This window comes from Phaethon aethereus (assembly GCF_964289735.1).
Source record: "Phaethon aethereus genome assembly, chromosome: 4".
Classification (NCBI taxonomy): Eukaryota; Metazoa; Chordata; class Aves; order Phaethontiformes; family Phaethontidae; genus Phaethon; species Phaethon aethereus.
Genome location: NC_138578.1, coordinates 82,279,335 through 82,299,727, shown reverse-complemented (window position 1 = coordinate 82,299,727; position 20,393 = coordinate 82,279,335). Strand labels below are relative to the sequence as shown.

Sequence of the window (20,393 nt, the reverse complement as noted above, 5' to 3'; positions counted from 1 at the left end):
TGCTGCAAAGCTGAGTTTGCCTGCACTGATTCAACATTTTGATCTAGCCCTAATCGGGAAGCAGCATGTATAAGCAGAGCTCAGAGGGATGCCCGTAAAGGATTTATTTCCCCCATGTGAGGAGCACAGAAGCTAATACATATCGCTGTTGCAGTGCCTCTGCCAGGCTTTGACTTGCCTGATTACTCACTGTGGTAGTGAGAGCACAAGGGATTTTAAAGAAGCTGAAAACGCCTGGCCTAATGCATCTTTGGGGTGGGCCACATGTGGTGGGATAAGGGTGTGTTGCATAGAGCGCTGGCTTGGTGCTTTTTTTTAATCAGCATCTGAATCATGGTAAACAGGCCTGTTTGGCAGCTTGTGCAGGCTGGCAGCACACGGCTTGACTCCTCACAAATTCCTCATCCTTGCCCTCTGTGCCGTAGCTGGTTTGGGCAGGAGTTAGAAAGGCACCAGGCATTTTTAAGCGTTCTGCACCCTAAAACCGTAGGAAGCTCTCCCAAGTCTGAAGCATAAAGCTCTGTTCTCTCTGGTTCTTGATTCTGGATGTAGCATCTCAAAATGATTTGTGTTACTTCTCCCATGCTCTTCCCCACCTTTGTTCTGGGGTCACATTTCTCCTTTCAATTAATCTTTACCTTCAGGTTATGGGCCAGCTTTCACTCTGTGGACTGGTTTTGCGAAGACTTTGCTCACAGCCTCTGCATACTGTCTCCAGGTGCAAAGAGCAGTGCGGCACCCTTGATATTTTGACAACTTCTTGGGTGGTGGTTGGTGTTTCAGGCTCTGGTGACCTAAGTAGCAGAATGTTCTGTTTGAATACATGAAGTCTCTTGAAGCTACAGCTCTACTGCAAAAATATGTTTTCATTGTTTAGAATGAAAGAAAAACAGTTTGGGTCTCCTAAAAATGACAAAGCGATGACTTTTTTTCTTAACTCCCATAGCCTCTGCCAGGTTACGTGTAGCTGCTGAGTAGCAGGTCATACCCGACCGCATGTACCCCGACTTGGCGTCTGTCAGGTCACCTGGGTGCTTGTCTTGAGCTGCCTTTGCATGAGGCAACGTTCAATAGTGGCTGCCTTACGGCTTTCCAGGGAAATGCCCCCCCTGGCTAGGGGAAACAGTGGCGTCACCTCACTTTCGGTAGCATAAAGGATAGATTAAAACATGCTTCGTGTTAGGTGGAGGCCACTCATTCTTCGTCTGCCCTTTTTTCAGTACCTGGAAGCAATTCTGACCCCAGTAAATTGTGATCCATGGCTACAGTGCTAATATGCCGAAGATTTCCAAGACTGAGCAGGGGGACTACATTTTCGACTACAGCTGAGTGCAATGCTGAGAGTGGAAGCAGCAAAAGTAAGCAGAAAAAGGAAGGGAACTCGGACACAGCCACCACCAGAACCGAATCTGCGGCTAGGATCCAGTTGCTGAATCCACTGGGCTACAGAGTATTGTATAATCCATCTGCCTACGCCAAAAGTGGAGCTGCCTCCCAGCAGCACTCTGCTAGGAACAGCAGCCAGACTCTCGGTGACACTTTCACGAGCCCTGGTACCGCACGGGTTCAGCATACATTTGGTGCTGCCACTTCTCAAGCTTTGCCACCCCTCAGAAATGCCCTGCCAAAGCACAAGGCCAAACCGCTCCTCGAGCAGTCCATCTTGGCATGTCTCTCTGCGGCACAAACCAGGGAGGAGGCACAAAAGGAGAAAAGGGAGATGCATGACTCCAAGGAGGACCCTCGTGTGTTTCAGAAGGGGAGGCCTGAATACACATCTCTCAGCTATGACAAGTCTGAGCTGATAAAGACCCTCCCTTTAGAAGAAGGTGACTTGATTTTACACAGTGTGGCCATATGCAAGGGCAGGCAGAGCCCAGGAACTATCACAGATCATTTTCGCAATCTGAGTTGTTTGCCAGCGGAGCAACACGCAGCGTTGTTGTCCAAACCCAGGTTTAATACGCTGTGTCGCTGTGCTATCGAAAACATTGGGTTGTTCAGTACTTCAGATCTCATCGATATATTAAAAGCTTGCATTCGTTTGGTTGTTCCACCCACCCACCCTCTGCTGAATGCGTGCGAGAACGAATTCTGCCGGCGGGTGTGGGACATGAACCTGGACCAGCTGCTGCTGGTGGCTGACTGCTGGCGCTGTCTGGAGCGCAGCGTGCCTTCCTACCTGAGCATTTTGTTCAGCTATGCCAACATGCACTGGAAAGACGTCACTTTGCCCCAGTTTGTTCAGTTTGTTTATATTGTAGGTGAAGGCCGGAGGTCACCTGTGGACTTGGCACAGAAGGTGGAGAGCATGATTTTGAAGTACTTTGACTCCTTCACCTTGGAGGAGGTGGGTGCTATCTGCTTAGGGCTCTTCAAATCCCTCAGTGGTATCTCTGACCACGTCATGAGAAAAATTGCAGACAGAGTCTCCCTGCAGATGGAAGACATGAGCACCTACGCTTTGGTGAATGTGCTTAAAATGCTTCGCTACTCTCGCGTGGACCACTTACCCATCTTGAAGGAACTTGGGAAGATTATTCCCGCTCGGATTCCTACAATAAACATCCAGGGTATCATGCACATCACTCTTACCTGTTCATCTTTACACTACTTTGACGAAGGCATTATGGCTGCTGTAGCCATGTCTTTGCCTTCTAAGGTGACTTACTGCCGAAGCAAAGATGCTGCCAAGTTCTTGTGGTCGTTTGGATGCCTGGACTATGAACCTCCAAATGAAGAAGAGTTTTACTCCAGCCTGATAGAGCAGATGCATAGAAAACTCCATGAATTTAGGAAGTTTCCAGAGCATCTCCTTACTGCTTTGCTTGGCCTGGCATTTGTCAAACGCTTCCCAGAGGAACTGATAGACTATGCTTTAAGGGATGAGTTTGTACAGAAAACAAGAGGTAGTAAGTACGAGCTCAAAAAGGACCTGTTCACCCTCAGCAAGAGTGTTGAAATTGAGTGCCCAAGCTACCAAGGCAGCCGCCTTCCACCTCAGCTTTATGAAGAGATTACCGAGATGGTTTTGAATTTTGCAGAGCAGGAAATCTATGTCAGGCCTGAAATTGTGGAAGCTGCGTCTCTTCTCGAGAGCATGTTAGGTGGCCCCGAGTATGTGAAAAAACACATGATCCTGCCTCACACAAGATCGAGTGATCTGGAGGTTCATTTGGCCATGGATGGACATCCCATCCCTTTCAATTTAAAAGACCCTATTGCAGCTAAGAAACTAAAAGACATTGGAGTTAGACTAACAGATGACTTAATGACTCAGCTTATAACAGGGAGATCTAACAGCCAGTCTCCTGTGGAAGTGGAAAATGAAGCAAGGACTCCTGGTCAGGAAGGAGGGGAAGAAGCACGAACACCCTGCGCTGGGGACTGTGCTGCACTTTCAGGTGGAGCTCTTACCACGGATGCCGGACTGCAAGTTGAGCCTAAATTGAGGCGCTCTCTTGAAGTCCCCCCCTCTCTTGCTTTGAATCAGCCTCCTTGGGAGGTGAAACTGGCTATTCAGGTGTCCAACCGAAACCACTACTGCTACTGCTCCAAGCGGCTTCTGGGGCTGCACTGCTTGAAACGGCGGCAGCTGCGGCAGCTGGGTTACGTGGTGGTTGAGCTTCCCTTCTGGGAATGGTTCCCTCTGCTCAAACGGACACGTTCGGAGAAACTCAGCTACCTCCACTACAAAGTGTTCGACCCAGCGCTGCTTAGCAGGGATGGCTAGTCTGGTGTACTGCTTGCTCAGAGGCTGACACAGCCTCCCAGGTGCATCTCTCTGATTACTGATTAAAATGGTCTCTGAGTCTTGGTTAAGTTTTTGATAGGTGCTCTGTGTGCTCAGGCTGCCTTGCTATGTTAGCCAATTCTGCTCTGCTGACAGTCATATGTCCTGCGCACTCCTTTTGTACATAGATACTCAAATGCTTCCATGACAAATAAAAACTACTATCCTATTTGCTTTTCTCCGTGATTACTTTTTTTCTCTGCCCTAAATGAAAGTGGATGGATTTGGTGACTCTGTGAGAGCCGAACAGTGATATTTGGGAGAGAATTGGGATGATTTTTAGCCATGAAGTTGACCTGGGTGCCAGGAACACACATAGGTATTTCCTTAGTGTTTCTGTCACCATTGAGCTGGCGCTGGTGGGCACGCTGGGTTTCTCCTTTAGGAGCTGTGCATGAGCAGGACAGAGTGTGGAACCTGAGTGGTGAGGTGGAAGCTGGGGCTGAGAGTTGGGCTGCTCTGACCCTGAGACATTCATTTCACGCTCAGCTCTTGACAATGCCTGGCAGAGAGGATTTGCATCCTGTTCACCCTGTTGCTATGTCTGCCGCCAAATGGGGTCAACAAATCCGCCTTGAGATGATTCCCCTGCCTGGGTGACAATGAGTCCTGTGCAAACTAGAGCGCAGACTCTAGCTGTGTGGAGCATCTGCCCTGGAGGCAGCTGGTTTCACCCTTCATCACATGGTTCATCATGTTATTTCCTTGCTCAGGATGGGGCCCGGTGTCCAGGTTCTGCACGCTATTGTGAGGACAGAGTTGCCAGCTTCTTCCTGAGCTTTCAGGTGGCGTTTGAGAGGAGGGACATTTCCTGAGGTGCACAGGGCCGGCTGTGCATCTGACCAGAGCTGTAGGGATTATTTCACGTGGAGCAGCAGGGGAAACTCCCATTCCCACCGCAAAGGCAGCCAAGCTGTTCTGGCTGCTTTGCAGTGCGGCATGTCAAGGCATACTGAGGTGGAGGATGGGGAAGAGAGGTGGCTGTAAGCAGGTTGCTGTCCCAAGATAGATCTTGTATATTAGCTCATTTTGGCTGCCTGGTTTAAAAGATCTGGGCTGGGTTTTTTCCTCTCCCTCAAATACTAGGCATTATGGAGCACCTTAGTTCAATGACCACTGTCCACGCTCCTTACTGCAGCAGCTCTCTAGTCTTACATAGGACCAGGAAGGCACTTGGTGACTAGCTCCAAAACGCCTGGTTTTAAATGACTTGTCCCAGACCACAGAGGATCTTGCTGGCGTAGAAAAGGACATAGTGCAGTCCTTCAGGTCTGTGTTTCACCACCTCAGTAGAAAGATCTTCGTTCACCTTAGGGAAGGCACACACCCAAGAGAGATGGGACAGTTGTGTGACATCCTGGTGGCACTTTGTAGTCTTCAAGTCCTTCATGATCTTCGAGTCATTTGTTTTGCCAAGTAATGACTTCAGTAATGCAGTTTTCTGCGTGTTGTATTTTTAAAGTGTTCATAAATTCAGAACCTCCATGTTCACAACTGCCTGGGTTGCCACTAGCACAGGAGACCTCCACACAAGTTTGGGGCATAATGACACCAGTGGCTGTGGGAAGCCACATCTGCTGCCCCATCCCATTCTTTTTTCAGAGCTTCTGCATTTCCCCAGCTCTTGCTTCAGCCCAGGCTCTTTGCCAGATGTCCTGGACTCACTGTCCCCATCTGATCCTGGCTGCTCCTCTGATCTGTTCCTCTCACCTGCTTTTGCCTGTCCCTGCTGATTCTTGTTCCCAGCCTGCTTCTCTGGCCTCAGCCAGCCCCTTGACCTTCCTATCACCATGTGTCCAGCCAGTTCTCGCTTTCCTTCATTACACGGAAGCTTGCTTAGTCCTAATCTCATTCCATTTAATTTTTATTTAATCTGTCTCTTCATCCCCGCTGTTTGTCTTCTGAGTTGCGTTTTCATGGAAGAGTAAAAAAAAAAAATATATCCGTGGCTAAAAGCAACTCAGTGACCAAGTTTTGCCGTGAAGCAAGAGTGTAGCAGAGCTTTTCAGAAGAAGGGAGACTTGGTCATGCAGAATAATGCATTTTGTTACTGAGATGCTGAATCTGGAAAAATTAGCCTGAGTTGTTTCAGTCTGTCAGGGTCACAAACAGGTAGGAGAGAATCCTATAAACTCTACCTATATATACATACATGGCTCCCCGTGCTGAAGAACAGGGAGCGAATGAATTGAAAGTCAGGATGTTTAGTGAGAGAATAAATTATAATTAACCAGAGCTGACTGGCATAGATTATTAAGAGTGTGGTAGAACAGGATGAAGATTTAGGACACAACATCAGTAACAGCCTTCAGCTTGGAAGAAGACATGAGTCTGTCCTGAGGAATAGCTTGCACCCATCCATAGTTTTCCTGGCATGAGACAGCACTGCAAAGAGGAGGTTGCATGACTGCAAGATCAGTTCCAGTTGCATGACTGCAAGGAGAGTTTGGCATTCACCACAGGCAGGATCTTAGTAGACAGTGGCTCACAAGAAGTGAGTTCATGAAGTGATGAGTTTGCAGGGATGCAGAGGTGAAGGTGTCTCTCCTTGACCACCTTCATTTGGGGGAGGTTTCACGGTGATATTCCAAATGTTAATTCACCTGTCTGGTCAGGCTGGAAGGGATATAGAGAAGTCTTCAGCCCAGGAAAAGGAGAAGTGAGGAGAAATAGGAGAGAGGACAAATCTTGAGTCATTCCAAGAAAGGGAGCAAAAAGAGTTGATTTGCCATTTTTCATAATACCAGCACTAAGAGGGACAAGCTGATTTACCAGGCAGCAGGTTCAAAATGAACCAAAAGCTGTGGCTTTGTCACACAACCTGTAGTTAAACGGGCAATCTTACTCCCACAAGATGAGGGTGCCAAAAGTCAGACCAGTTCAAAAGCGTGTTTGAACAATTCCTCACTGGCAGCCCTGTACTGGAAGCCTCTCAGGCTTAGAAAGTAATATTGGAGGAGCGTTTGTTTGTGCTTGCCCCATTCCTGTGTGCCCTCTTGAGGAGCAGGAATTGCTTCTGACAGCTGTCAGACCAAGTATCTGGCCCACTACAGCTCTTCTTAGGTTCACACCTGCTTCGGTCAAGCGTTGGCATTGCAACCGTCAAGCTCTGCTTTCTGTAAGGCTTGGCTTCTGTTGTGTTGATTCTTATACGTGGGGTTTGTCCCTCGGATACCACATTTCTCATTTCAGCCTCTTGCGCTCGATGGCGCGCAGACCGGGCTGCACCCGCACGCTTAGCAGGCAGGCAGAGCGAGCTTGTTAACGCTCTGCATTTCAGCGCCTGGCTCGACGTGCCCCCAGAAGGCCAATTTCAATTTGGCTGAACTAACAGCTTCAGTTGAAAATCATTAAAGTTCTGCTTGTTCTTGAAGGAAGCAGTGGGTTCCTGATTTGCAAGGTTGCCCAAGGTGATGACATGTTAAAACTAAGGTTAACGTAAGGTTAAAACTCTTACCTCGCAGATAATTTCATTCTTAAAAGGGATCTGATATAACCAATTTGAGTCACTTTTTTTTCAATGGAAAAGGTGGTGAGTTCACTTGAGTTTTCTTTAATGAACATTGTCAGAAGAATCAGCCAGGTCAGCGGTCAGAACAGCAATAATCTCCCTTAGGGCTATTAAATGCCCTCTGCTCCCCTGGAGCTACTAAATACCGATTATTAATATTTGTGTTTAATCTTAGCGTATATCTGAGGCTCCCGGAGCCCTCGAGAAACATTTCTCTTTGCGGCAGCGCTGTGTTAGTGCTGGCTGGTGTTACCCTCGTCCCGGGAGGCCCCGTCCGAGCTTGTCATGTCGAGCATTGTCCAAGAGCACAGGCAGGTCCTGCTTCAAACTGCTGAAGGCAGCAGATAGACGTGGTGTGCCAGGGGAACCGGCAGCGGAGGCAAAACGGGCAGTTCAAGGCCACACAGTGGGAATGGACGCCGGCTCTTTCTGCCTCACAGCGGTGAGGGGCTTGCGATGCTGAACGCACTGGTCAGAGCCCAGGGCACCCCGAGTCCTCCAGGTCCGACTGAGGCTGCTGAGAGCTCACACCGATGCCTTTGACAGCCTCCTGTGATATTCTGATGCTTTACTGTATCTGCAAAACCTCCTGCATCTTTGATAAACTTTCAGATCTAATTGCTAGTCTATCCATAGGTAAGACATTTTTAATTAAAGTAGCCATTTTCTCTGTGGTGTTTCTCCAGGGGGTCACTAATTAATATTAACGCCATTTTTATCTTGATCCTGTCTCTCCACCACAGTCATTTGGGTTTATATTGGCTTCACCTCCGGGATTCAGATCTGAGCTGCATTTTAGGAACTCCTCAGCTTGTAATTCATACAGGCTTCAAAACACGAGATCCTTTCAATGTTCACTGATGTTCACTTTCTTTATTTTGCTGTCTTGTTTTTTTTTAAAGCTGAATCTGATGCTCAGAAAGTGAGGTCTCTCCAACTGCCAAGATGGTAATAAACGTCTGTCTCCCACAGTTCAAGCCAAGAATTCACTGCAACAAGGTAAAATAATAATGTGTGGCATTTTAGGGAGCTGGTGGGCTAGAGGGGGTAGCTGGAAGTGGCATGCTAGACTGGTTGGGGCTGGGGAGTGCTTGTTTGCTGCTCATCTGTGATAATTAGCAGTGTTTCTGGAAGGCTCATTTTTGGCTGGCCATGCCAGGCTTTCCTGAGAAAACAAAGCAAAGGCAACTCACAGCAAACTCCCATCATTTTGTGTGGTCTGGCTGGTTCAGGGGGGGATTTTAACATGGGAGGCTGTGTATGTCCACTGGCAAGAGCAGCGTTGCGGACAGATGCAGTCCCAACCTAGGTAAGGTGTCGGCTCTTTAGTCTGCAGAGCTGAGAGCATTTTTGTCAATTAAAATAATTTTCTGGTGATGTGGGAGGGTTGTGATCTGGGTGGTTTTGCTCACAGCTTTCTCTTCCAAGCTCACCAGTCTCCTGTCATTCCAAGCAAAGAGGTTTAGTGTTGGGAATCTGGGCTTCTGGATCACTTTCCTGTTTTGTGCTTCGGTCTTGAGAGAGTCACTGGTGTGTGAGAACTAAGAGAACCCGTGTCTGGGTGCTTGGGATCTGCAGCTCATGTGAAGATAAAGTGGCTCAGTACTTTGAAAAATCAGTATTGAGAGATTTACCATAAGTTACTCTTCAAAATTTGGTTTGTCCTGTTTATGCCAGCTAGTGTTAGAACACTGTATAGCCTCCTGTGGCTGCTCTGATGTGGCACACACTAATTCTTGGAGGGAAAAAGCCCTAATTTTGCAGGATCTCATAGCAAGACAATGTTATGTGCTTACAGGTACTTGTGCTTTGACTTGGGATACCTTTTTCCCTGCAATATTACAGCTTTCCCTTTGTCCACTATGCAGCTCCTGACAAGGTTTGCTGAAGTTACATTTTCACTCAGCATCATCAGAATCCTTTAGTTACTAATTGGTTTTTAATTCAAGGCCGTTTTTTAATGGTAGGTCTCCCCACCAACTCCTAGCCTTGGATTTGTAATTACTGTGCTGTAAAAACAGCAGTACCAAGTGTAACTATCCCTCCGGGTGGTGTGTTGAGAAACCCAGCCGTGCTACTGAGGTTTGGTGTGATTGTTGTAATTAGGAGGGTGTAGAGTGACCATATTAAGCAGGTGGAATAAATAGATATTCCTTGCTGTTATTTGTTCATTTAGCAAGTGTTGCAAACTTTTTAGGCTGTAGCTGGGTGATTCGGAGTATGTTTCCACGTGGCAGGGCAGGCTGACATAAAGTTTCACCGCTGTTGAAAGAGAGGAGACTCCCATCTCCCCCACGCACACGTGCTCTGCTCCCAGCCACACTCTCCCACTTGATTTAGTTTCCCGACCCAGCCAAAGCCGCAAACTGTCCATAATTTCCCGCTTTTTTAGCAGTTAAATCAGCTTTGCAAATGGCTGGGCAGGTAACAGAGGGTGCAGAGAAGAGTGGATAGGACCATGTGGCTGGAGGAGGGTGGGGGTGGGTCTGCTCAGCCCTAACATCAAGGATCTCCTGTGTTGTCTCAGCTGCACGTGAAACCACAGCCTTGGTTCCTAGTTGATGTCATCTTGAGAATCCACATAAGTGCTTGTGAAACTAGTTTCCTTTCCTTTTCTTGCTTCAAATTAAATCCAGTTTTCTCTTGAAACGCAGATTTCTGCTGATGGTTACGAAGTGGAGAATCTGATCTCCGAAGACCTTGCCAGGAGAAATCGTGGTTTCCGCAGCGAATACTTTATCAAACCTCCGGTCCACGTCACAATCTCTTTTCCCTTCAACATTGAGATCTGTAGGATTAATATCGACATCTCATCCGGGGGGTACCAAACCTTCTCCGGGCTCGAAGTTTACACCTCTACCTCATGCAATAAAACCTCTTGGCAGAGCCCTGAGGGTCAGTTCTCAGGTCTGGCCGGTCAGCCTGTGTCAGACAAAGACACTTTCACACTGGTGGGAAAAGCAGTCTTAAAAAATCAAAGCAAAGTGACATTCGGCCACAGAGGCTTCAAGCCGAGGCCTCCCTTCCATCAGATGGAAAATGTCTTCTCCTACCCTGGCTCCGTATCTCAAGACCTCTGGAACAAAGGGCCCGCCTCGCTGAGCAACGTGTCGCACTTAAAAATCTGCATCACCCATGTAGCCGGAGGCGGCCTGCCTTGCGTTAAGAGGCTGGAGGTGTGGGGACAACCTGCCAAATCGTGCCCGCAGGAGGTGATTGAGGGTGTCTTTCAGGTGGCCTCCCAGTTCTTTGCCCAGGAGGTCAGCAGCCTCAAGCCAGAGCTCTGGACACCAATGGAGAGCGACTGCGTGCCCTTCAGCGCCAACGACAGCGAGCAGCAGACCCTCCGCAAGCTGGTGGACATCGTCCAAGACATCCCCGAAGAATTCCTGGACCCCATCACTCTGGAGATCATGACCTTCCCCATGCTCCTGCCCTCCGGGAAGGTGATTGACCAGACCACCCTGGAAAAATGCAACCGGAGTGAGGCATCTTGGGGCAGGGTACCCAGCGATCCTTTCACTGGGGTGGCCTTCAGCCAGCACTCGCAGCCCCTACCTCACCCGACCCTCAAGGCCAGGATAGACCACTTCCTCTTACAGCACAGCATCCCTGGCACCAACCTGCTCGGGAGGGCTCACGCCTCGGAAATGCTTGTACCTTCTTCCATAACAATGTCTTCTCTGAAAAGGAAAATGGACTGTATGGATCAGAGCTCCGTGCAGCCACCCTATTTTTCTTCTACAAACTTTCTTGTCACGTCTACCTCAGAGAACAGTGCTAAAAAAATGAAAACTGACAGTGACTCACATTTGATCCAAATGGACTGTTCGACAGGTATCGTGGCTCCCTAAGTCACTTGTGTTCCTTGAGTGTCTTGACAGCCCGGGGCCAGGTTTTCAAGTCAGGAGCCTCCAGTACAGATTTCCATCCAGCTTCTAGAAAGCTTTAAGGCCGTTGTATTTTGCTGTTGATAGATGTTGTGGAAGTCAGGTCGTCGTCTCATTCACCTCCCCTCTCATCAGCACAACCTGCCATCCCTGGATGGTGTTTGGTTCCATTCTGTTTCACTTTTTCCCATCTCTAGGCACGTTGTTCTCGTTACCTGTGCAGCCTGTTTCACAGCCCTTTTCTTTGCTCAGGTTGCCGCGGTTCCCTTTTAGTTTGTGTTTCCTTTCTCCTCCTTGCTTTCAAGCCACTGTCCCTGAGGAGACAACATCTTTCTCACAGTGTGCTGGTTTGAAGTTTCTATATCGTGGGCAATTTATTACCCCAGACATCCAATATATTCTTTCAGAAGCAGGAAAATATGCAACAGCAGGAAAAGAAACAGCTGGTGGTGCAGTGGTGATGGCACAGGGAGTCCTGGCTGGTGTAGATCTTCTCATGAGGAGTGAGATGGGGAGGAAGGTGGGAATGGGGCACTAATCCTGCTCCTGGATTTCTCTAGCCAGGCACTGCCAGCCTGGGCTCTTGGCGCAGCCGGTTCCCTGCACACTCAGCGTTGCTGCACAGATTGTGTCCCCGGGACAGACTGGCTCCTTACCTTCTCACGGGGCTGCTCTTGCTGTGGCAGAGGCTGAGCTTGGGGAGCGTGTCGCTGCACGACCTCCGGTCCACGCTAATCTTAGTGCGGCAGGGCTTGGAACAAACGGCAGCGGGAGAATGGCAGGCAGTGCTGCCTTTGGAGCAGGGAGGAGGGGAGAGCAGATGACAGCACAGACTGGGAGAGACTTGCCTAAAGTTTGCAGCGAGTTAAAGCAAAAAAACCAGGTAGAGACATTAGAAAGGGATGTGACTTGTGTTTAAAAGGGAAGGAAATGGGCACTGGTTTCCTTTTATCCTTGTTTTTCTCAGTGATCTGGTAGTGGCACTGCTGGGCATAAGCTCCAGGAGGCAGAAAAACAGTCCAGACCTGCAGCCCTGAGATAATTCCCTGAAAAGCTGAGTGCTTTCACCCACCTCGGTCCCCCGCCATGCCACAGCTTCTCACCAGGCAGCGTTGTGGCAGCGCGGTCAGACCTTTGGATCCACCGAGCGCTGGGCACGGGAGTGTAGGATACTCTTTGTCGGTCCAGCAGCATTCAAGTGCTGGGGCGGGCTGGACTGGTGAGGAGGTGACAGTCTTTAGAAAGCAAAGGTGATCTATGCTTTAAATACCAAGGAGTTTCATGGTTCTCTCCCCAAAATCTGTTTGCTCTTTGTGGTTTATTCTCTGATGACTAGTACCTTCAGCTTCCAGTCCGCAGTGAAGAGCTTGGCTCACAGGCAATTGCTCCTCTTGACTTTCTCCTCTTAGATCTTTCGCCCGAATCCACATCTATTTTGCCACGTTTGCTTTCTTCTGTGTTGGCATGGGGATTCCTGAAACGTATTGGAGTTGCTCTCAGTGCATTTGTTACATGGATATAACTGTACTTCATACAGCAACACTTATGTTTTCTGTCGTTAAACTGACTTGCTGCCTTAGGTAACAATCCCACTGGAGCAGGAGGGTCTTAAGGAACTTAAGCTGGGAGGAAGGAGAGAGACGTCTTTAGCAATCTCCTCTTTAGATGAGCTTGAAGAGAGCAGCAGTGTCTGTGAGGCCGTCTGTTGCAAGCGGGCTGGTCTGAGTAGGAGGGTATAAATACGTGGTGCACGGGTGTCTTCTGGTCATGTAAGGGCTGTCTCTCTAGGCAGGTAAGTTGAGTTTTCATGTGTTTTCTCAAAACCAGTGGTCTGTAACACATGAAAATATGGCCCAGAGCTTTTGATTGCCTGCTGGTACCCGTCTCTCCCATCGGCTTTATCACAAAATGGCTCAAAAATGTTTTGAGGAAGAAGCGTAGGTGGTCCTTTGATTTTAAACAAATTCTTTAAAGACTTGGTTGAAAATAATTCATGTTTGGTGGTATCAGGAAGAGTAGGAAGATGTCAGAAATGCACATTTCTGCTCTGATCTCTCAGCCTAGAGCTCATTCCATGTTTTAGGAGGAATCATGAGTTATTTGTGTTGCAGAGGCGTGTAACAGCTCCCGCTGGGGATGTGCCCCGATCTCGCAGGAGCAGGGGCTGCGCCGGGGGGTCCTGGGGCTCCCGGGGGAGCTGTGCCCATACATAAATAAAAGCACAGTGCTCGGCCCAGGGAGCTTCAGTATTTCATCAGCCTTGATTGCTGTAGCAAATGTGCAGCACTAATTCAAAGATCTTCCTTTGGGAGATGCATTTAACAGAATTAGTGATGCAGACACCATTCTCTTGATGCACAGTCTTAATTAACACCTTCGGTACTGCACAGGACAAAACGCTGCTATACACTGCAGAGAAGTGTCCAACCCTGTACCTTTGGCTTTATCCCTTCCCTCAGAACCGGGACAGAGCCGGGGGGGAAGAGTCCCTCAGATTTTGTTAGTGGCTTAAATATTCCCAGCTGGCTGCACGAAGCAAGCCTGAGAGCACTGGGCTGGGAGCAGGCTGAGGGAGCTGCCTGGGTTTCGGAGGGAAATGGGTTTCTGGATCATTTGGCATTTTGGCCTTGTTCAGACCTGCAGATATAAGCCAACACCTTGAATGTTCGCTGACATGGCATGTCATGAATGTCTGACAGTAATCCGTAGGACTTCTCATCTTTAGGACCCAAGGGAGATGAGGCACTACATCCCCATCCTGGCACCATGGTGGGGAAAAGAGACCTCTCAAGAAAGCAGGTGGCAGAGCTCCTAAAATCCCAAGTGTTGTCCCAAAGGTTCAGAGGCAAAGCAGCATTTCTGTCACGCATTGACAGCTTGCTTTTTCCCGGCATCCACTTCTCGAGCTTGTGCTTCTCTTTGCAGATCTGGTCTCTCACGAACAAAAACTGTCGGAGAGTTTGGACACTGCCTTGAACTCGGCGCTCAGCTCAATGCCCTCCTTTACGGCCAAGCTGATGAAAAGCCAGCAGCAGGCGCAGAGCGAGGGAGGCTGCAGCAGTTCGTGGAGTGCAGGCACCGTCCTCGGTAAGCAACAGGTTCACCTTCGGGAGCAAGAGAGGAGACCAGACCTGGGACCGGGTTAACAGGGAGGGTTCTGCTGCTGCTCAGCGTCTTTCTATGCCTCTTCAGACCCAAAAATACTATGTATTCAATATAAAAATATTACGTGGTCTCCCAGCAAGCTTTACTTAACAATCCCTAACTAAACTACTGCTTTTGTTTCTCAGCAGTTTTAATGGTTTGTTCTCCCAGTGAGGCAGGTTAGACCTTGTTGACCCCCAGAAAGTGAGGTAGGTTGTCCATGTCTGCAGTCAGAGCAGGCTTCAGCATGAGTCCTGCGGTTCGCCCGGGTTGTTGGCTGTCACTTGCCCGCGCTGCCCAAGGACGATCCTGGATGCGCTGCGCTGAGCCGTGGTGCTCAGCCCAGCCTGCGCCAGGTTAGTTCAGAGGGAGAGCTCGCCCCGCGTCGAGGCTTTGGCTGTTCCCAGAGCTCTGCGATCTGGGCCGAGTGGTTTAAACATTGCCCGTTAGCTGCACAGAGCAAGCTGGGGAGTTGCCGCGTGGTTGGGGAATGAGTCTGTTGAGTCCTCACAGTTTTCATTGCACCTGCTGGTTAGAGATGCTAATCCAGCTGTGTATGCATACCCAAAATTATTTCTTTGGGATGCAGGGAAGCATTGAACCTTCACCTGTCCCTCCGCAAGCCGATGCCCCAACTGCTGGCTTGTCTTTCCTTGAGCAAGGATCTGCCTGCTCGTGGCAGAGAAGAGGGTTCAGAGGGACCAGGTGACCCAGAGAAAGGGATGGGGCTGTGCAGCTCCCAGTGGCTGTCTCTCTCTCTGAATAGCTTTTGCTGTTTTGCAGTGACATTAAGCTATTAAGCTTTTTCCTGTCCCCTTTAAAATTGCTGCTGTTTAAGAGCTGACTGAGTAGCCCTTGATAAGGCAGCATGTGACAGGAATGCCAAAAAGCATTGATACCTAAAGCCTTTCACTGGGGAATCGGTGTTTTTAATTCATTGGAAAAGTGGAAAGGAGGCTGATTTAGTCTCAGTAAAAGTGAAAAGCCCTTTTACAGTCATCTGTCCTCAATTAAAAGCCTGATGGTGCAAATGCTGACGTGACCCAGCCCCTTCTGAGCACAACCTGCCCCAGAAGCTAGACCTTTCCTTATGGTAGTGATAGAGGAAACGGGCCACGGCCCCGAGCCATGAGCTGTGCTGTGTGCCCACAGAAAGCAGGGTGCCCGGCTTGTAGGCAAGATTGGGCACCTAAGGGGTGGCACAGCGTGGATTTGTCACTCCCCCGTGACTGAGCCGCTTCTCCCATCACCTTTGCAGAGCATGGCAGGAGCAGCCAGACCCAAGGATGTGCTTCCTGCAGCAAAACCTTCTCCTCTTACTTCAAAACGGAGCCTGTTTACCAGCTTCCCTGCGGCCACCTCATGTGTCGCCCGTGCTTGGCCGAGAAGCAGAAGTCTCTCTCCTCGATACTGTGCGGGAGTTGTAAAAGGTCGGCTGCCACGCACGACGTCCGGAGGGTTCACTTCTGAGTCCTCGGCTGCCAGAGCCCGCCGGGAGGACGCAAACACGGAGCCGCTGCTGTTCCCTGTGTCCGTATTGATCTGTAGGAGGACGAAGGCTTTCGGAGAGCTTGCCAGAGGAGCACCCGTAATGGCGGAGAAGACTTGGTCTTCTTGTGCTTACAGAGTAGTGGGGGGTGGGGGGTTAGAGCATCGCGCCAGAGCAAAGCGATCTGACGATAATAAAAGCCATAGCTTCTTTAACAAGGAATATGTATTTATACGGAACTGATGTCCACCTGTTGCACCCGCCCTCTTACCACCATCCCAGTGGCTCAGTGGTTTAGCATAGGTGCCTTTTGGACCATGAGTTTAGCTTCCCTGTGAGTTAAAACCATTTACATATTTGACGAGCAGCCATTCGGTCATGGACCAGGCAGAGTCCTCGTGATTGACACCACGCAAGCTACCTGACTTCTCCCCTTCCCCGCCTCACTCCCCTCCTGCCGGCGGTGCCCTCGCTGCGCTGCAGGAGCATGTCGTTCATCCTGGAGTCCAGCGAGCCACGAAAAGAGGCCGTGGTTGATGCGTGAGTAACCGGCAGCGATCTCGTCCTGCTTGTACGAACTCCTGTAGAAAAGCCATCGCATTACACCAAACGTCACTCTCGGTTTATGTCGTGTGACTGGACCAGCTCCCGTCTGGCTGATAGACATTTAAGCCTTAATAAAATTATGGTTAAAATCAGGTTCTCTGACTCGTAATTGGTCTCATTGTGCGTCTTAAATGATTTCGTGGCGTGAATCTCTTTGCAGACTACTGAATAAATGGGCTGGAAGAAGCTAAGTCAGTCAACATAAAAGGATCTGCAGACCCGTGGCTTTTGGGGGGTTGTCACAGTAGCTGCGTGGACCAGCACAGGGTTGAGATGTGGATACCTAAGCCCGTGGAGGTCTGGTCTTCAAAGAGCTGTTCGAAAAAAAGCCTGAAGGAAGATCACTCAGCCATGTTCCGGCCTGGATGTATTGAGGGCGAGGTGACAGCAGAGGGTTTTGTCACCTGCATAACCCCCTGCTGTTGCCACTTAATTGGTAGTTTCTCTCTGCGGAGCAGACATTCCTCACTGGTGTTCCGCGCCAGATTCTCCGGGGTAACGAGCCTCCAGCTGACTCAACTCACCTTTGCATCTCATACCTTTATTCTCTTAAAAGGCACCTACTTGTGGAGTGACCCGTAATGTTCGTGGCTGGCTGGTCACGGGAAATAGCAGTCTCGTCGAGCGACTGAAGGCACCGAACTGATCCTGCTCTTTGTGTCCGTGGGACTTCATAATCCATCTCCATTTGTAGCAAAAATAGGGAAGGGTCCCATCTTTAAATAATAAACGTTTAGAAAATAGGCCCAAAAAATCCTAAAACTCCCACGATTCAGAGGCAGCAAAAATCCTCTTAATGCTGTAGTGGTGTTGTGTTTACAGTGAACCATCCTGGCATGATTCAGCTCTCACACCTCCTCCGCCCCACATCTCTGGGGAGCGATCGCTGCTGCAGGAGCTCCCCGTCCGCACAGCCATCTCGTTCTTCCCTGGCGCTAACGAAGCCCGGTCGCCTCCAATGAAGCCCAAAGCTGCCGGTTCAGCCAAGCGTCAGTCAATCCTGCCCAAAAGTCACTTGCGATACCCCGCCGGGGCAGCGGCTGGGGCCGGGAGCCAGCTCGCTGGGGGTGAAGGCGAGCTGGCTCTCGAGGGTCCGTCCTTCTCCAGGGAGCGAGCACGGAGCCTGACGGAGCAGAGGTCGGAAGGGATGGGGTGCAGGAGGCCAGGTGCTCAGAGGAGAGCTCGGCCCCACGTTACATCAGGTGTCTCACGGCCTTCATCCACCCAATCGCTCTTCCTCCTTAACCCTGTGGGACCCTTTGGCAAAAAGTTTCAACCCCCACGTCCCCTCTTGCTGATACAGGGAGGGAGAAGGGACGACGTCCCCTCTGCGCCCACCTCTCACTGCTTAGGGAGGGACCACGTACCCCCAGCTGGGTGCGAGTCCTCCTGGTGGCTCCCCTTGCAAAGGAGCGGGGCACCAAAACCTCTGTGGGCAGCAGAGACCCTCTCTGCACCCCAAGAAGATGGGCTTGGTGGTGGGCGACACGTAGCCAGGGCTTTCTATGGGGTTTTCTGCCAGGACCCGCAGCGATTCCCCTTAAGCTCCCACGCAGAATGGGCCGATGCCACCTGCAAATTGACTTCCCGGCACTGAGCCCGTCTCCTCTTGGAGAGGTGGGGAACAGCCTGTGATCGAAGGCCTGAGCAATTTCCTCCAACGCTTTCCTTCCAATGCTTTTAAGAGGACAAATCCATCCCTTGGCGGTCAGTGACCTCCCGGCGTGACGCCTGCGTCCCAGCGGGATGGATTTGGACGGGCGAGCGATAAAGGCAGCGCCCCGGCAAATCTTGACATTGGCTGCTCTTCCTTCTTTAAACGAGCATCAAAGCTTTTTTCCATCATGTCTTGGACGCAGAGGAGCGTCTTCAGCCACGAAAAGGGAAAAGAAGGTGCTGTGCTCAGCCAGGAGGTACAGGATCCCCCCCTCCCCATCAGCCTCCAGCCATTAACCCCCCGTCAGCCGCGGGTTTGCGGCGACCCGGCTGAAAGGCTGGTGACAGGCTGGGGGAGAAGCGGTCGCCGCTAAATGCGGTGAAGACAGGCCCATTTGAGGAGCATTAGCTCAGCCGGGCGGGAGATGGGAGCGCTCCTTTGCCAGCCTGACCTGCTTCCTACCGCCAACGTGCCTTCACGAGCAGCGTGTTCAAAGGAAGTTGCTCCTTCTCTGTTGTGAGCCGCATCCCCCTCCAGCAAAGGCAGAAAAAGGCACAAATTGATGAAAATCCAGTTTTCCTCGAATTTATTCTGATTAAACTGTGTTGCTCTGACCTCTGCGTCGGGCAGCACGGGCTGCGGCGGAGCACCGTGACCTCCGTCCTCTCTCCTGCCTCCGGAGGGGCTCTTAAAAACCTCGGTGGAGGCTTCAAAGCTAACGAAGCTCCAGCCATTAATGAAGGATGGGGGTGGAATAGACTTGCGGTTTGCCCTGACCGTGTGCGAGGCTGTGATCACTCAAGGGTTGGAAGACGATCATCACTTCTGTGCATCAATGACGCTTCAGAGCCGCGGGGGTAGCCGGAGGGTGTCCTACGTGCGAAGCAGTGCAGGAGTCGCCGGACGCCCCGTTTCCCACCATCCCGGTTATTCCCCGAAGTGAAAAGCGATTGGGAAGGGCACAAGCGGCGAAGCTCCGCGGCTGAGCCTCTCCGGCAGCCCCCAGCCCCTCGGCTGATGTCTGGGAAGAGCTGGGGCCATGTTACGGCTGGGCAGGAGGGCTGGGGGTGGACGTGAGGATGCTGCTCACCCCGTGGCAGGCCTTTGGGGCTTTCCTTCGCCAGCCGAGGCAAGCTGGGTTATAGATAGCAGGCAGCTAACGCCGACGATTAATGCCGCGGCGCCCGCCTCGCCCGCCTCGCATGTCGTTAGGAGATCAGCGCTAACGAAGGGGGCTCCTCTGGGGCCCCGGGGAAGAGCCTGGGGGAGAGCAGGGACGTGGCAGAGCAAATCCGGCGTCGGGGACGCAGAGAGGGGACCCCAGGGGTGATGTCGGGGGATTTGGGGCACGGCTTCGAGTAGTCCCAAGGCATCAAGCAGGAGGTGGGTGCGGGTTGGGGGCTCCAGCATCACCCCGGGGCCGCGGCCGGGTGCCGGCCGGGTACCAGTGAGCATCACGGCCCGGCAAGATGCTCCCGGCTGACTCTGCCCATGAATCCCCATCATGCTGAGATCACTTCCCCCACGACTCACCCCAGGTGACCCCAATATTTTCATCCCCCAAGCCCCCTTTTTCTGTTTTCTACACATATTTTGCCTCCCCCTGCCTCCTCCTTCCCACCTCATCCTCCCCTTGATTCCCATAAGTGATTCTGTGTTGCGGCTGTGGAGCCTCTGCAACTTGGAAAAACATTTTATTAACCTTCCTTGACTTTAAAGAGCATAATTACATTTTAATCTCATATTCCCACGTTATCATTCCAGACACAGAGTCATTTGAATGCAGATCGTTCCCGGCTAATGTAATTTTACGATACAGTAATGAAGAGACGGAGCAGGAGCGTGTAACACCCAATTTAGAGCTGACATTTGGGTTTCTTTTAAAGAAAAGTTTTCCCAGCCGAGGGCTTTTGCGTCCTCCTCGGTCCTGCAACGCAAGTGGGTTTCAGCTCCCACTGCGAAGGGATGGGTTTGGATGGCGAAACGTGGCCGCTGCTAATGAACTTGGTCATTAAAGCTGCCCACGGCTGCCCCACATGGGTGATTCAGCGTCTCTGGTGGGGGGCACGGGGAAAATTTGGGAACTCGCTGCTTCTCAGGGACACCTGAGTCAGGGGCTGCAGTTACCTTCACCACTCTTGGGGTGGGCAATCACCCTCACTTTACCCATCCAAAAGCCCAGGACCCCCCCAGAAACCAGGACCGTCACCCCCCAGGTTGATGCATCCCTCCAAAATCACAGGGCAGGAGATGGGAGCAGGCTGGGACCCCCAGCACCATGAGCATCGCCCCGAAAGAGATGC

At 50.8% G+C, this 20,393-nt stretch overlaps 2 protein-coding genes across 2 annotated transcripts; both read left to right on the top strand.

Annotated features, from left to right (window-relative positions):
- Positions 1 to 1,258: 1,258 nt before the first annotated feature.
- Positions 1,259 to 3,733, top strand: FASTKD5 (FAST kinase domains 5; the record flags this gene model as incomplete). Its single annotated transcript, XM_081999698.1, has 1 exon — positions 1,259 to 3,733. One exon carries the CDS (start codon positions 1,259 to 1,261, stop codon positions 3,731 to 3,733), a length of 2,475 nt encoding a protein of 824 aa, XP_081855824.1.
- Positions 3,734 to 8,240: 4,507 nt separating this feature from the next.
- UBOX5 (U-box domain containing 5) lies at positions 8,241 to 15,915 on the top strand. The gene is made up of 4 exons (XM_081999184.1): positions 8,241 to 8,303; positions 9,959 to 11,141; positions 14,120 to 14,281; positions 15,597 to 15,915. The coding sequence occupies exons 1-4, from the start codon at positions 8,250 to 8,252 to the stop codon at positions 15,806 to 15,808; spliced, it is 1,611 nt and encodes a 536-aa protein (XP_081855310.1). The 5' UTR covers positions 8,241 to 8,249; the 3' UTR covers positions 15,809 to 15,915.
- The last annotated feature ends 4,478 nt before the right edge of the window (positions 15,916 to 20,393 follow it).

Bases quoted from the DNA above. Each gene is read 5' to 3' on its own strand.
- UBOX5 (XM_081999184.1), top strand. From the start codon at position 8,250: ATGGTAATAAACGTCTGTCTCCCACAGTTCAAGCCAAGAATTCACTGC. The intron at 8,304-9,958 runs GTAAAATAATAA...CTTGAAACGCAG, and splicing joins CAAGAATTCACTGCAACAAG to ATTTCTGCTGATGGTTACGA. The intron at 11,142-14,119 runs GTATCGTGGCTC...TTCTCTTTGCAG, and splicing joins CCAAATGGACTGTTCGACAG to ATCTGGTCTCTCACGAACAA.